This window comes from Sminthopsis crassicaudata, chromosome 3 (genome assembly GCF_048593235.1).
Source record: "Sminthopsis crassicaudata isolate SCR6 chromosome 3, ASM4859323v1, whole genome shotgun sequence".
NCBI classification, from domain to species: Eukaryota; Metazoa; Chordata; class Mammalia; order Dasyuromorphia; family Dasyuridae; genus Sminthopsis; species Sminthopsis crassicaudata.
The window spans coordinates 279,621,138-279,639,385 of NC_133619.1; the positions used below are offsets into that span (position 1 = coordinate 279,621,138).

The 18,248-nt window shown below is 32.4% G+C and overlaps 1 protein-coding gene across 1 annotated transcript in view; it reads left to right on the forward strand.

The window, feature by feature from the left end:
• CFAP47 (cilia and flagella associated protein 47) overlaps positions 1–18,248 on the forward strand; it is a 781,966-nt gene that overhangs the window by 340,352 nt on the left and 423,366 nt on the right. Inside the window, exons 37-38 of the mRNA XM_074302067.1 lie at positions 5,946–6,089; positions 6,705–6,878. Of these exons, the coding sequence (XP_074158168.1) occupies positions 5,946–6,089; positions 6,705–6,878 (318 nt within the window). The remainder of the gene's footprint in view (positions 1–5,945; positions 6,090–6,704; positions 6,879–18,248) is intronic.

Sequence of the window (18,248 nt, forward strand, 5' to 3'; positions counted from 1 at the left end):
ATGCAAGAGTTTGAGCATGATCTGCAAGAGGGAGGAGGCTTTTCCTCATTAATGAGGCTTACTTATTACCTCAAAGTCCTGTTAAAAGGCTCAGGCAGAATAAGCCTCCCAGTGCCTCTTAAACTCTGCCCTTGAGATCTGCCCCTGACCATAACACTTAAAGTTGGTATTTATTATATTTTTGTAAATTAAAGGACATGTTTTAACAACAACAAAAACAAAACAAAACAAAACAAAAAAACTTGAATTTCCTCCTGACATTAGAATGTTTAAATCAGCTCTATGTATCTCCTACTTATGTGCAAATGCCATTCCCAATCCTCATTTATTCCAAGTTAATACCCATAAGCACAAGCATTCATTTTTGGACCCAGGACAAATGACTTCTAATGTACCTTCAATTAGCTTCTGTTAAGTAATCACTTTTGCTAACTGCTTAAATTCAATTGTTTCTATTCTAATTGAAAGTGTTGTTCCTAGTCATGGTATGTAGTGTATACAATTGTTCCATGGTATATATGTTCTTATCCTCATCTGGTTTTCTTCTAACCTGAAATGTTACTGGTTATTTGTTTGGATTAAAGAACTATGGATGTCTAATAGAATATAACCATTATATTATTACTAACATATTATCCACAAAGTAATTCATCTAGTTATTTGTCTAGTAATTTAAAAAGTTGTTGAGGGAAGGAGATAAAATCTATCAAATTCTAAATATATGAAACACATGAGGAAACAATGCTTAGTATAATTGGTTAGGGTAGAAAGGCATATAGTTTAGAAACCAGAGGATAGCTTGAAGTCACTAAGTAGGAAAGTGAGACCCTAAACGGATGAATGGGATCATTAAAAGTGTAACAAAGAGCTGCTAAATAGTAAAAGGAATCAATTTTAAAGGATTTTGAGTAGCTTTAGCAGAGAGAGAGAAAAAGAAACAGATTAAAAAGACAGAGACACACAGAGAGAAACCTTTATAATAAATCTTTATAATTATCTGATAGGGGTCTCTATATCTCCAAGTTTCTTCAAGTCTTCCCTTAGGTCTGACTCTGACCTCTTAAATACTCTATTACAATTAAATCCATTCATTATACTGATTATAAGGCAATCATTATATCACTAGGGAACCATTATTTGTTGTAAGATTAAATCAATCATACTAAACTAGAGAACTATTAATCACCATGCTAAACTAGATAATCATTGTTTTATCAATTCCACTGAGTTAACACCTTGTTTAAAGTATACTTCTCTAAAGTTCTGGCCCTCTATAATTACTGCTAACTTTGTTTCCCCCCACCCCCATTTATTCTATTATCTCTTTCCTTTTACCCTGTTCCTGCTCAAATGTGTTTTGTTCCTGATCATTCCCTCCCCCAGCATGTCTTCCCTTCTATCATGCTCCATCCTTCTCTTATCTTCTTCATCTTCAACTATCCTGTAGTGTAAAATTGTTTTCAATACCTAAGTGATTTGTATGTTATGCCTCTTTGAGCTAATTCTGATGAGAATTAGTTTCAATCCTCCTCACCTCCTAACTCTTCCAATTTGTAAAAATCTCTTTTTTGATTGTTTTATGTGAGATAATTTATACCATTCTACCTCCCCCTTCACAGTACATTTTTCTTTCTCACCCCTTATTTATTTTTTTAGATATCTTCCCCTCATATTAAAACTCATACCTGGGTCCTCCTTCTCCTAACTGCCCTAAAAATGAGAAAGTTCTTGTGATTTATAAGTATTACCTTCCCATGTAGGAATCTAAAAGTCTGTTATAACTGAACCCCTTATTGAATTCCTGTTTACTATTTTATGCTTCTCTTGAGTCTTGTATTTAAAAGTCAAATTTTCTAATCAGCATTAAAAATGCTTGAAAGCTTTCTATTTCATTGAATATCCAATTTTCCTCATAAAAGATTATATTCAGGTGATTCTTGATTGCAATCCTAGCTTCTTTGCCCTCTGAAATATCATATTTCAAGCCCTCAATTCTTTGATGTAGAAGCTGCTAAATATTGGCTATCCTAACTGTGACTCCACAATGCTTTAATTGTTTCTATTTGTTTGCTTCTACTTTTTTTTCTCCTTGATTTGGGATCTCTGGCAATCATATTCCTGGAAATTTTCATTATGATACATCTTTTAGGAAGTAATCAGTGGATTCTTTCAATTTCTACTTCACTTTTTGGTTCTAAAATGTCAGGGCAGATATCTTTGGTAATTTCTTGAAAGATGATATCTAGGCTCTTTTTGTTTCAATCATGATTTAGGGTAGTCCAATAATTTTTAAATTATCTTTCCTGGTTTTATTTTCAGGTCATTTCTTTTTCTATTGAGATATTTTATACTGTCTTCTAATTTTTCATTCTTTTGATTGTGTTTTATTTTTACTCAGTTTCTCATAAAGTCATTAGCTTCCATTTGCTCAATTCTGCTTTTTAAGGAGTTTTTTTTTTCTTCAGTGAATTATTGTCTCTGTTTTTTTCAAGTTGTCCAATTTTGTTTTTTAATTCATTCTCATTTGTTTTTGTGCTTCTTTTATCATTTAGTTTCATCTATTTTTTAAAGTATTTTATTCTTCAGTTTGTATGTGCGTATGTGTGTGTGTATGTCTCCTTTACTAAGCTGTTGACTTGTTTTTTATGGTTTTCTTGTCTCTCATTTCTCTTCCCAATTTTTCTTCTATCTCCCTTACTTGATTTTCAAAATCTCCTTTGAATTCTTTGTCTGAGACCCAATTCATACTTTACTTGGAGACATTGTATGTAGGAATTTTGACTCTGGTGCCATCTGAGTTTGTCAGATCTTCCTTGTCACCATAATAACTTTCTATGGTCAAATTTTGACTTTTGATTCTTTGTTGAACTATACTTTGCTTACAAGGTGGAGGGAGCACTGAACTAAGTTTCAGGTGGACTGTGCATCTATTTTCAGAGATTCTTCTAGGAACCTGTAAGTTTTCATTTCTTCCAAAGTAGTATAACCTAAGGAGAAATTTGTTTAATACTCTCTGGGATTTTGTTCTGGTCTCTGAGGGACCACAAGTACTCTTTCATGTCCTGGAGCTGTGACCAGGATCCCTGAAGTTGCAAGTTCCATTGTGCTAGTGCTCTTCATCCTGAAATTGCTATTCAGGAATGCAACTGGATCTGAGAATGGGCAAAGCAACAAATCCCTGCTCTTAGAACTAGCAAAGAAATCCTTGTAATTTCCTTCTTCAATCCTTTTGCTGTCTTTGAGCAGAGAACTCTGAAAGCAGCAGCAGGAGGAATATTGCTGCTGATGATCATTCAGTGGTTCCCCATTTGTTTTTGATTTATTGAAGACTGGTGTGGCCCGTGTTGAACTGCACACCACTATCACCCAGGTGCAATAGACCTTTCCTGGGAAATTATTTCTTCCCATCCTTTTGTGTGTTCTGATGTTCTAAGAATTGTTTTATGGCACTATTTAAGGTATTTGGAAGGGTTTTAGAGGAAAGCTCAAGCTAATTGCTACCTTTTCTCTGTCATCACCACAATCCATGAGACATATTTTAATAAGGCCTTGAATTACAAGAATATAATATCTTTGAATTATAAGAACAAACTGTTTACAATTCAGTCAATTCAATACTAGAAAACAATTCTTCATCCTTGGTAGTTTGAACCCCAAATCTTTTTCTCTACCACAAATAGGATATAGATACTTTAGAAATATAAATGATCATTTAAAGTAAATTCAGTTTTATTGACCAATTGTAATTTTCTTGTTTATCTAACAATTTCTTTGGAAATACCAGACATGGAAATGTCACTGAATTACTTTTTTGTTCCCAGATATGAAAAGGTAGCCTCAAAATAGGAGTAATTATCTAGTTGTTTTTTTTTTTTCCTCTGACCAACTTCTCTGATATTCCCTAAGAAGCATGATGTTGACTTCCAAAAAATAAAAATAAAAAACTATTTTGACTTTATTTCTGACAGTTTTCCTCTGCTTGGAATGTCTGTCCCTATTTCTGTCATATACTCCAGATGTACATTTGTTTTTGGTGGAGGGGAATTTAGACTGTTGCATTAATAAAATAAGGCACCTAAGATTCTATCTTCTGTATTACCTAGCTATCAATGGAAGGATATCTTCATTTTCTATTCAACAAGCACCTAAAATTAGATGCTTTCTCTTTTTGTAATGTTGCTTTGTCTTCAAAGCTGCTTTTAGTATTCATTTTAGCTTAATTTGACTCCCTATGAAAATTCAAGAGGAGATTCACACCTAAGATTTTTATGAGCTTTGTAAGTACCTTGGAGCTTGTACTACTAATGGATGCCTAACCAGTCATATATTTATTCTTACTTGATATTTTTCTTAAACAGTTTCATAAGCCTATATTATTAAATCAAGTGAAAAATAATTTGAAATGGTTTTTAAAGATCAAAAGTATTTTAAAATGTGTAAGTTAATGAATTATTTGAAACCCAATCTTAATGAGATAATAAATGCTGTGTTGTAATAACTGTTAAATTTTGGGTTAGGGAGTTGGAGGAAAAAAGACTTAAGAAGAATTTGAATGCCAGAATTGTAAAGGACCTGTAAGGTCATCTAGCTCCAAAAGCACAAACTTCCTGTACATTTTCCTTTCTGACAAGTGTTTATAAAATATATGCTTGAATTCTTTCAGTGATAGAAAATATTCTGCCTCATGAAGCAATATACATAATTTTTTCTATAACTCTAATTCTAAGAAAGTTCTTCATGTCCAATACTTCTTAGTATCTTCTGTCCATTGGTCCTAGTGCTCCTGTTCTCAATCCAGTAAGAATTATCTACACACACACATTTTCATGCAAACCAATGATTTTTACAGCTGCACATGTGTAGCTTCCTAAAAGTAGAATAGAAACTCTTTCATTCAACCTCCTTATTTTAAAATAAAGTGGGACTCAACAAAATTTAAGTTTCTTGCTGTAGGTTGTAGGGACCAGAAGGAAACTTCTTCTAATAATGCAGGTTATGAACTCTCTGTTCTGCAACTTAATTTTCATATCCCTTTTCTTCTAGAACTTTTATCTTGGTGAATCATTTGGGTCATTGAGAAGCTAAGTTGCTTGATAAGTATCACTTAGACCCTATATGTTATGGATGACACTTTAACCTAACTTGTCCTGACTCCCATACAGTTAGACTTACTAGCTATCTTTTTAGCTACCTTAAATTTTTTCTATATACTCAGCATTCTTAGTTCCTTTCACTGCACCTAATATAATACACTTTGTAGAATTCTTACCATTTTGGTCACTTTCTTCTGGAAATTCTCAGACTTTGCAATAACTTTATTTTTAAATATAGCACACAGAATTAGGAAAATAAAAGACAGAAGGAGGGAGTGTGTTCTCTTCATGGGCTATGATCATTGCAAAATATAGATAAATGAGATAGAATGTGTGAATAAGGAATGATAAAGAGACTACTTAATTAGGCAAGAGAATACATGGATTAATGTGTAATAAGGTTGTAAAGAGAGATTAAAAAAAGGTGGAAAAAATTTTAATCCAAATATAGTGGTTTATTTTTAACCCTAGAAGAGTTAGAAAACCACTGGAATTTTTGTGTGGTATAGGGAGGGTGATGACATTTCTCTTTATTTGTGGGAGATGAGTTATTCATATCTTCACTTCATGAAAATTAGTTTGGCAGCTCTGTCAGAAAATTTATTGGAATAGGACAAGACTTGAGGGAGGCAGAAACTTGATATAGGCAGAGATTTATCATTGTGACTGAAAGACAAATAAACCTTTACTCAAACACTTTTGTCAAGAGGGGTACATTTCATTGACAAGAGGAATACTACTCTGTTTTCTTTATGGTATCTAGAATGGAAATCAAATTTAACTCTCACTTTATAGTTTTATTATATATTTAATATTTATATTTTAATAAAACAGTGTTTTTTATTGTTTTAGAGTAATCAAACAAAGTCTGAATGGAAATGTGTAGTGACCATAGAAGGAGACTGGTTTTATGGACCTCCTGTTTTATATGTGAAATCAGGAGAAATTGCTTTATATCCACTTACATTCAAACCTATCCTGGAATGTGAGGTGACGGTAAGAGTCTATAGCATTTTTCTTCTTCATGATTTACATGCAATTTTTACACTTTTAAAAAATAAATGGTAGGGAAATGTTTTTAGCTTCTAAAAAGTTAAGAATTCTATAAATTTTGTTATTGTTGTATGACTTCCCTAGTTTTTCCTTACCAAATTTTAAATAGATATTTTAGTTTGGGGAATAAATAGTCCCAGAGAATGTGTCAATGAACAGTCTCCTCAGGATTTTTTAAAATAACAATTGGAGCAAATAAAGTTCATTTCTTTTTTTTCCTCTTCATTAAGGCGAGTTAGTGGCTCAGAAAGCATTTTCTTGGAAGGCATATTTCTTTACTCTGGAGGTAAACAAGCATATAATCAATATGTATGAAGATGCCTGTACTAACTCTATAATTTAGAAAAATTAAAGAGCAAAAAGAAAGATTTCTAGCAGAAGTTTATCTTCATTAATTCAGTAGAAACTTTTACACATGAACTGGGAAAGTCAATGGATAGCACCCCCATGAAAGCTCATTTCACTAACTGGACTCAAGATTAATAGGATAGATGAGATTTTTTGCAGTCAAGTAAGACTTCTTTAGAACTGAAACTCCACTTTTTTTTCTTGTCACAGGGCACACTTAAACTACGGAATGAAACAGATGGTATTGAGCTAGTGTTTGAACTAAAAGGAATTGGAACAAAACCTCTGCCCCTGGATCATGCTGTGATAGATTGTCGAGTGGGAAAAATGACCAAGAGGCCTATAATTGTGCCCAATTATACAAAGGATATGCTGACATATAGGGTAAATACTTTTGAAAAGCTGAATGAATTTTGTTCAGTTGCAAAATTTTTCACAATGTGAAATATTTAAAATTTTCTGTTTAGTTAGTTATATGGACAAATACAATATAACATTTGTAGCATTTTAATTCTACTGCATAGAATTGTAAGAATAGTGGCTGTTTTTCAATTAATATCTGTTATAAGAATTATTTTCATAAGATTATACTTCTTAATGCTCTAGTAATTTACTATTATAATACATATTTGCATTATCTTAGTGTTTTTGAGATTTTTGTAATATAACCTCTTATATGAAGGAAGTTTTATACATGCATGTAAAATATTTTTCCACAAGAGTTAGAAAAAAAATGAGATGGATAGAGCACCAGCTCTGAAGTCAGGAGAACCTGAATTCAAATTTGATTTCAGATACTTAATACTTCCTAGCTGTGTGACCCTGGGCAAGTCACTTAACTCCAATTGCCTCAAGGAAAAAAAATAAACTTGCTTATTCTCTACTTGATTTGTTTTTAAAATTATATTTGATTAGATATATGTCACAATGAATATAGAATTAGTGTAAAAGACCTGGTTTCAGCTTCCTTGTCCGGAATGCACTGCCTGTGTAACCTTGGACAAGTATTTTAAACTTTAAATGCTATATACAACTATCTAAGCTAACTAAATTTCAAAGTCTTTGTCGATAGGGGGAGTTTCTTCAATTGGGAGTTTGCTGTGTCAATGAAGCCACAGATTCAATCCCTATCTCTGTCATTTATTTTAGACCCTACTTTGAGAATGATGAAATGATGAGAATTTAACCAGATTTATTTTATAGTAAAGTTATCCATAGGCCTGTTTGGGGACTGTTAAAGCTGAAGATATCCACCAGATTTTTAATCACTTAACAATGCAGGGAGAGAAATGGGGAAGGCTTGCAGTTTTAAATATGAGGTCAATAATTTGATTGTCCTTGGATTTTCTTTTTTTCTCATTTTATTTTTTATTAAAGCTTTTTAATTCTCAAAAATATGCATGGATAATTTTTCAACATTAACCCATGTAAAACCTTGTGTTCCAATCCCCCCCCCCCTTTCCTCATCCCTTCCTTTAAATGGCAAGTAATCCAATATATGTTAAATATGGTAAAATAGATGTTAAATCCAATATATGCATGCATATTTATACAATTATCTTGCTGCACAAGAAAAATCAAATCAAAAAGGAAAAAGAATGAGAAAGAAAATAAAATGTAAGTAAACAACAACAAAAAGAGTGAAAATGTTGTGTTGTGCTCCATACTCAGCTCCCACAGTCCTCTCTCTGGGTGCAGATGGCTCTCTTCATCACAAGATTATTGGAACTGGTCTGGATCATCTCATTGTTGAAGAGAGCCACGTCCATCAGAATTGATCACATATAGACTTGTTTCAGTGTACAATGTTCTCCTGGTTCTGCTCATTTCACTCAGCATCAGTTTATGTAAGTCTCTTCAAGCCTCTCTGCATTCATCCTGCTGGTTGTTTCTTACAGAACAATAATGTTCTATAACATCCATGTACCATAACTTATTTATCCATTCTTCATCTGATGAGCATCCACTCAGTTTCCAGTTTCTAGCCACTACAAAGAGGGCTGCCACAAACATTTTTGCACTTGTGGGTCCTTTCCTTCCTTTGAGATTTCTTTGGGATATAGGCTCAATAGAAACACTGTTGGATCAAAGGGTAGGTACAGTTTGATAGCTCTTTGGGCACAGTTCCAAAGTGCTCTCCAAAATGGTTGGATCACTTCATGATTGCCCTTGAATTTCAATAAAGATCCTGACATCAGGGAGGTGATATCATGATATGAAAGTGAGTTGAACTTAAATGAAAGTAGGCTGTACAAAGTCACCAGCTGCACTTTATTCTCCAGTTAGTAGTATACTGCAAGCTAAGATGTACATTTAATCTCATTTCTTGCTTTCCTATCAACATAGAAAACTTGTGCTTCATAGGCTCATAGGTTTAGAGCTGAAAGGGACAACAGGAATTATCTGTTTTACCTATTTCATTTTACATGTCAGTAATATGTTTCTAGAAGTGATTTACCCAAAGAATGCTAATTAGTAAAGCTGAAATTTAAACCATTTTCAGTCATTCTAAGGCATCATATTTCATCATGTTCAGCTGCCTTCTCTACTTTCATTTACTTTTGTGTTGATTGTTATTCTGGAACTATGATTTCACAGGTAGGGGAAAGATTCAGTGTTAAAATCACCTCCACTGATGCAATTGGACAACTGATTTTGTTTGTCTGGGATACTGAAATACTAAGTAATTTATCCATGATCCCTTAGCTAATGTGAGGTAGGAGGTAGGAAAAAGAACCCAGGTTGGACTCCATCTAATTTATTCTTACTCTCATGTTAATTACCATTTTATCTCTCATTTATCTACCTTATATTTAAAAAGCAAAGGCAATAATAGCAACAACCTATATTTGTTTTTGTTGTTCAATAGTGCCCAATTCTTTGTGCCCATGTACTCCATATCATTTTCTCTTCTACTGTCTCAAAGTTTGTCCAAGTTCATATTTGCTGTTAACATGATAGTATCTTTCCATCTCATTGTCTACTTTTTCCTTTTCTTTTTAAAATGAGTTCAATCTTTCTCATTAAGGTCTTGTTTAGTGAGTCTGTTTTCTCATTCTATGATCAACTATTAAACTTCAGCTAAAGTATTTGACTTTCCAGTGAATATCCTGAATTATTTTCTTTACATATTAGCTGATTTGATTTTTTTTTGCTCTTCAAGGAACTCTCAAAAGTCTTCTCTACATCTATAATTTGACAACATCAATTCTGCCGTGCTCAGTCCATTACAACTAAAAAAACCATAGTTTTGACTATATGGACATTTATCAGCAAGGTTGCTTCTCTGCTTTCTACTGTGGTATCAAGATATACCTTAACTTTTGTTTAACTTATATGCAGAGTACATCATGTGAAATGCCAAACTGATTGAATCTGGCCTTTCACATGATGTAATCTGCATATAAGTTAAGTAAGATCACAATATACAGCCTTGTTATACTCCTTTTCCAGTCTTATGTCAATCAGTTGTTTCATGTTTCATTCTAATTGTTATTTATGGAGCAGCTAGTTGGTGCAGTGAATAGAGCACTGGTCATAGAATCAGAAGTTCAAATTTAGTCTCAGAGACTTAACACTAGCTAGCTGTATGACCCTTGCAAGTCACTTATCTCCAATAGCCACATAGACACACATACACACAAATCAATCAACCAATCAATCAAACAAACAAAAGGCTAAAACCAACCAAAGAAAAATAATTGTTGCTTCTTGACCAGCATACAGGTTTCTTAGGAAATGAATATTAGTCTGAAAAAATGATGCAAATAAAAGAACTCTTATCTGTTGATTATTTATAACAAACATAATCTCTTTATCCCTGTACTAATTGAAAGCCTAAGGATTTGAGTTTTCTTCTTCACATCTAAATTTTTTCTCTACATTTTTTGTTATTTCAATGTGTGCTATTATTTGATTGTAAACATTTTATACTGAAATATGAATGAGTGTGCCAAGTCTCTTTATGCTGTTTGCTAGACTTTGAGCTAGGAAGAACTTCAAAGTGAATGTTACATGGAAGGACAATTTATTTTAAATTGAATAGTTTAGCTTCTAAAAGTAGCAGATTTACAGCATCACAGTAATTCACATTTATCCAGGCAATATACAAATTACAATATAATCAACAAATATTCATCTGATTTTTGCTTGAAGATCTTTAGTGATGAGCGAATCTTTACCTCCCATTCCACTTTTGTCAAGCTACAATTCTTAAGAATTTTTTTTTCTTACATCAAAACAAAATCTGCTTCCTTGTGATTCATCCCTTATGCCTAGTTCATTTATGTGATGCTTAGTTGACCAACTCAGAATCCTCTTCTTCAAGACCGCCCTTTAAGTGTTTTAATATAACTAGTTCTTTTTCTTCTGAAATCTACTCCTCACTAGGCTAAATATGACAGTTTCTTTAAGATGAGCATGATAAGGCATGATATTAAAACCTTCAGTACTCTGGCCACTTCTCTGTGTGTTCTTCAGCTTATCATTATTCTCCTTATGATGAAGTTCCCAACCATGCCCACAAAGGACTAACAAAATATGCATACCCTTTGACCCAGCAGTGTTTCTACTGGGCTTATATCCCAAAGAGATCTTAAAGAAGGGAAAGAGACCTGTATGTGCAAAAAATTTGTGGCAGCCCTTTTTGTAGTGGCCAGAAACTGGAAACTGAATGGATGCCCATCAGAGAATGGTTGAATAAATTATAGCAGATTAATGTTATGGAATATTATTGTTCTATAAGAAAAGCTCAGCAGGATGATTGAGATTTAGAGAGATGCTAAATGAAGTGAGCAGAATGAAGAGAATACTGTATACAGCAACAGCAAGGTTATGTGGCTCTTTTCAACAGTGGGATGATTCAGGCCAGTTCCAATGGTCTTGTGATGGAGAGAGCCATCTGCATTCACAGAGAAGACTGTAGGGACTGAGTCTGGGTTATAGCATAGTATTTTCACCTTTTTTGTTGTTTTTTGCTTGCTTTGTTGTTTTCTTTCTCATTGTGGAAACGTATAGAAGAAATGCATATGTTTAACATGTATTGTATTACTTGCTGTCTCTGAGAGGGGATGGGGGGGAAGAGAGTGAGAAAAAAAAATTGAAATACAAGATTTTGTAAGGGTGAATGTTGAAGACTATGCATGTGTTTTGAAAATTAAAAAAAATATATATGAAGTTCCCAGAACTTGATACTGTACTATAGATGTGGTCAAAGTAGGATAGAGTACAGCGATGCTAAAAGTTTTTTTATTTTTTATTTTATAACAATCTTAATGTAGTTTAAGATCACATTAGCTTTTCTAGATCTTATATCAAGCTATCCATTTATACCAAGCTTTATAGTTCACTAAAACTTTCAAATCTTTTTTTTTCCCCCAGACAAAATCATCTTTAATCCTTCCTCCATATTTTGACTTTGCAGAATTTATTTTTAACATTTATATATGAGATTTCATATTTATCCCAATTAAATTTCATCTTAATATGTAAGAACCTGCTGTCTATTCTATCAAAAATATCTTTTTGGAGTCTGAACTAATTATTCAGCCTATTAGCAGTCTCTCCAAAATTCATGCCTTTTCCAGATTTGATAAGTATGATACTTAAACCTTTGTCCAAATTAATAATGTTAAACAAAACAGAACTAAACCCTGACCCTGGGGCATTCCACCAGTGATCTATTTCTAAAATAACATTGAACTATTAATGACCAGTCTTCAGGTCATCCTATTCATCCAGTGCCATCCCTTTGGAATTGAACTTTTACCAAGCCCATTTCCCATCATTTTGCCCACAAGAATAGCAGGGAGGAAATTTTATTAAATGCGTCACAAAAACTTAGATTACTCTTATCTACAGCATATTCCTGTTTAATAATTGTCAAAAGAAGAAATTTGGTTGTTCTGTCATGGACTTCTGATGAAGTCATGTTTCATCATATTTCCATTTCAAAATCATCACTAAGGATATCATTAACTCTCTCTTTCTCTCTCTCTCTCTCTCTCTCTCTCTCTCTCTCTCTCTCTCTCTCTCTTTCTCTCTCTCTCTCTCTCAACATATATATATATATATATATATATATATATATACATAAAGGGTTTTTATATTGTATTATATATGAATATATAAATATTATGGGGAACACAGTATAAGATCTCACTATCTGTACTTACCTGGATAAAGACTGTTTTTAAATATGTACTAAGGACTTTCTCCTTTGAGTTACCTATAAGTTAAGTGATTTTCCCAGGGCTATATGGCTAATATCAAAGGGAAGACTTGAATCAAAATCTTGCTTATTCAACTGGTACTCTCAACACTAGAATATACTGCTTTTGTTTTTGTTTCATGGCTATGAGGTGTACAACACCACTGGTCACTAAAAAATTGAAATTAAGAATCAAAAGGAAATGGAGAAAAATAAAATGATTGTAAGTGGGTAATGTCACATCACAAAGAAGGAATTTTGAAGGAGAAACAGCAAGGATTTATCAAAAAAATATATGAGCAAAAAAGAAAAGAAGATGGATTTGTCATAGCATGAAAACAGAAGAGAACCAAGATACAAACCTTTTGTCCCCACTTATATCTTCATTATAAAAATGAAAACTAGGCAATTAGAATTTTGAGTGGAATTTTCTGCAGTCAACTTTTGGAAGAACATAAACAAGTATTAGGTGGTTCAGTGCATAGAGTGCTGGACCTCAAGTCAGGAAGATTCATTTAAATTATATTCTTTATTGATTACATTTATGATTGCTTATAAATGATATCTTTTTGCATTTATTTGTCTTATTTTTTGATATAACATGAGGTTATTTCTAGCAAAGGTTTGATATAACATGAGGTTATTTCTAGCATAATGCTGAAACAGATGTATTCATTGACATTAGCATTCATTCTTCCCAAAATTTTATCATTTCTTTACATTTAGTCATTTGAAGGAAAGGAGATTTTATATGCGTTGGTAAACAAAGCTTTTTAACTGGGAATTTCCCATTGAATTGAAATCACAGGTTCATCCATATTTAATAATATAATTATTTCTCTATAGTATAACAATATAATTTTTTTCTATCTCTCTTAACTATATCTGTTTTGCTTTTCCTTTGCCTTAGATCATGCTCACCACTCCTGATTTTTAACATGATAGTGTAAGGAACATTTTTTTAGCACTTTATCAAATGTCTTATGTGTTAATTCATTTTATTTTCATATCAACCTTGTGAGGTAGGTGCTATTATTATTCTAATGAGGATAATAGAATTGAGGTATAGTGAGATTAAGTGATTTGAACAAGGTCATACAGCTTTTAAGTGTCTGAGGCAAGAATTGAACTCAGATTTTTCTGTCTTCCAATTCCATGTTCTGTTCACTGAGTCACAGTTTGGAATAATGTTTTAGTCTAATCTGTTATTTTAACTCTGTATACATATTTATGTTTTAAGTGTATTTATTATGAATAACAGTTGGTTGAATTTAACTTTCTAATTTATTCTACTATTCTCCTCTGTTTTATGGACAAGATCTTCACACTCATTTACAATTATTATTTAAAACTTTTTTATTCTGAATTTAATAAGTATAAAAAGAGAATGCTTTCCTAAAGTACAATAGAAAATGTTATATGTAAAACAGATTCTTTATTACTTATAGATTATTTAAAAAAAAAAAAAGCATATCATTGTTAGGTTCTTACTAAGTGCTAATGAGATAATGAGATATCAAGTTCTTACTAAGTGCTAAGTCGGTACTTGACAATTCTCTAGTTCCAGCCTTTACTGGGAGTTTTACTTGTCAATTCCTGGGGAAGACTTTGCATGCTTAGGAGGAGCAAGTTCATTGGTTGAAGTAATTTTTCCCAGAAACCCTTGCATTATCCCATGCCCATTCTCTGGGAGGATAAAAGAGGGCAGCTCTGGAGGAAAGAGAAAGTTTTGTCTGGATGAGACTTGAGGCTGCTCTCTGCAGGAAGGGAAGTTGGCTCTCTACAGGAAGAAGAATCTGTCTGAGAGATTTGAGTTGACACAGAAGATCTCCTCCCAGAGAGTAATCGGCAGCTTCTGGAGACAACAGCATGTTACAAATTGGCTCCCAAAGTGGGGCAAGTACTTTTGCTTATCCTGACAAGGACTTATTCTGAACCCTTGTATTGTGATTTTAAAGAAAAGTTCGGATTCGCTTCTATAAATGACGCTCTCAAGCTCAGTTAAAAAGTAAAAGTAAAAAGTTTTAATCAAATAAGACAAAGTATAGATAGTTTAGATTTGCATAAAAAAAAACAAATAGTAATATGAACAATGAACAATATGACAATTATAGCAGATAGAGGAAGAGAATACATCACCAATTCAAGGGAACCTCAAAAATTCAAATGGCTGGGAGTCCCATTTCAGCCTCAATCAACTTGAATTGTGTAAAGATTTTTCTGGGCGAAGCGTCCTCCCCACGGATGAGACTCAGTCATAATATGGGGCACTAACATTTTATAGGTCTTTAGACAAAGAAGGATTTTTGCCAAAAAATTATATAAGAGTTTGGCACATACATCTGTGCAGGTGCGGGGTACGGGAGGACTTCACTAGTTGACTCGTTCCGTATTGTCTGCATCTTGACAATTCTTTATTAATTGTCTATGCCCAGGGAGGGAGCCACTCTTCTCTGGAGCATAAACATCTCTAGGAATGGCTAGTTCCTAGTATCTAGTGTCAAAAATATACAGAGTTCATGGAACGGTCAAGTTCCCATATTTGGAAGCTCAGGCCTGTTAGATTTGAGTGAGCTTATAATCCTAATATGAAATTTTAAATTTCTTATTCAGCCCTTCAGAGGAGCTAGCCCAGACCTTTGCATTTAAGGACTTATTTTGAGCCCTTCAGAGGAGCTAGACTGGACCGTCGCATATGATATATTTAACATGTTACTTTCAAAGCTTTCCTGTTTATCTATTTCCATCTGAACTCCCTTCTGTTCTCTTTGAATTCTTTTTTTTTTTTTTTAAGTTTCATTCATACTTTATTTCTTCTTTATATCATGATTACAAGTAACATCTTAGGCTTGGTGTGGTCCACTTTGAAACCTGACCAATCAATATTTTACTGATAGAATTCCTAACCAAGGTAACTGCATTGTTTGTGTCAGTCAATGAATATATAGATGACGGCTGTCAAGGTGGGTCATGATAAAAAGATTTGTCCCTTCTGATCATTACAAACAAGTTAACTCAACATATTCACCACAAAGATCTGCTTAATAGAATTTTGCATTCAAGTTTGTTATATACTAATGTGGTTGAAATGTTCATGGTAATTACAAATTCAAGAAGGATCCATTCATATCGAGTTGTCCTATGAAAGACATATACATACATATACATATACACATCTTTCTGCCTTATGCTGCCATCCATTCCTCCTAATGAAATAATTTTTTGATGATTGTTTTGTATGGCTGGATAGAAATAAGCCAGCTAATTCTTTGGGGGAATGTAGTTTGGGCAGAATACTATTGTTGGGAGATTTTGAAAACCCAATCCTGAGTCTCAAACCTTCAAATTCATTTGTATGCATTACAAAAGCTATAGAGTTGGTTGAGAGTAGAACTATGCTGTCTTAAAATTTTCTAGTATAAATTCATGAGAATTTATCTTGTGTTAGAGTATGTTTTTATTTTTTACATTCAGAAATAATCACTTTACACTTCATATATAACTCCTTTCTTTTGAGCTTTGATGTTAAAGAATAATTTAAAAAAGTAACTATTTGGCCATTTTCCTTGGGGAAATCATTTGTAGCATAGAATTTCATAGTTATTTGTCTTATTATTTTGGAGGCATATTTTCAGAAATCTTTTAGAAGTATAGGTGAAAATTAATTTTAGTATGGAATTATTATGCTGATCATTGAGAAAAAAATTTTCATACATATCAAAATAATTTTTTTAACTTTTCTATTTCATTTTAATCATTATAATTTTATCTCTAAATTAAAGAAGGGCTCACATTTCAATTCATAGAAAAATGCATTTTTAATGAAAGGTTTCTAAGAGGAATTATATTAACTATATTAATATAATGAAATGCAGGACAAATGAAACTTATTAATGATAAAATGGACCTGGCAAAACATAATAATTGTTAATCATACTCATACCACTTAAAATTGGATAGTTTTACCTTTCAGGTAAAATTTAGCATCAATTCTCTTTTTACATAAAATATATTAATATATTAAATTATTGAAATATGACTTCCTTAAAATTTTAACAAAATAGCTTCTACATCCTATATTTTCCTAAAATCCTTTGTGTCTTAGTCATTCAAATAGTTACTTTTAGAAAGACAAAAATATATCTAATCTTAGTATTACTTACTCCTAGAGATATAATTATTAGGAAAAGAGGTATTTCATTAAATAGCATATATGTATACATACACACACATATACATATATATATATATATATATATTTCAATTTCCAATTAGGATCATAATATATCATCTTCTAAACATATTTATCTTAGAGTTTTAAAGTATAAATCTGTGTTTATATATATATGTATATATATACATATATATATAAACACAGATTTATATATAATATATATTATACATATATATATATATGAAATGTATTGGTAAAATTTCTGAATTACAGTCAAAGAGAAAAAACAGGTATGGAGTATCTTTGGAAAATGTTAAGGTTTCCTAGGATCAGATATCTCCTTACCAAACCAAATTATGCATATTAAGAACTCCCTGATGAAAAAAAAAACTAAGCACTAATAAAAAAAAAAAAAAAAAAGAATAAATCAAAGAAATAATAATAAAAAAATCACTATCCTGTCATTTCCAGATGGGTCCCCTCTATCTGTAACAATCTATTAATAGACAATATGTCTCTAAGTTGTTCTCTTTGTCGTTTTCCCAGCAGTCATTACTTTCAGGGAAGGTGAAGACCTTATTGATCTTAGGGTTCTCATACACCCTGAGTCACCTAGCTGCCTCTCTTTTTTTCTCTGTCTCGCTTCTGCTTCTACTCTCTCTCTCTGTTTTTCTTTCTCTTTCTCTTTCTTCATATATGAACACACACACATCCATTCAGTTTTAATTGAAACTGAATACTCCAATATTATCAACGATTTCTTAACTACTAAATTTCATAGCCTTTTCATAGTTATCACATAGTTTGAGTTCATTCAACTTTATTGATTGTTGATTCCTCAAACTAATCTATCAATCTAGTCTATCTATACAAACATATATACGTGGTATATGCATGTAAATATATATACATATATGTCCATATCTTTGAGAGTCTCAACACACTCATATTTAATATGAGGACCTTTCTGAAGTTAGCATCAATATATCTTGACCACAGATTAGATAGTGGGGTATGTGAAAAGGATGGAACCAAAGATGACCACAAGTTTCTTCAACAGATAATAAGAAACTTTGAATGAGGTATAGATTTAGGGGTGAAAATAAAGAATTCTGTTTAGATATTTAGAATCTGAAATGTCTCTTAACGTCCAAAATGAGATACTCAGAAGGCAGTGTGAATGTAGCTTAGGAGAAAGATTACGGCTAGATATATTCATTTGCGAGTTATTTGTTTAGAAGTGAACACATGGGAATAGATGAGATTTGCAATGGAGAGGGAAAGCATTAAAAGAAAAGAGCACAGAATAGATCCCTGAGGGATAGTCATAAAAAGCACAAAAAAGATCAAGAAAGAGCAGTCAAGCAAGCAG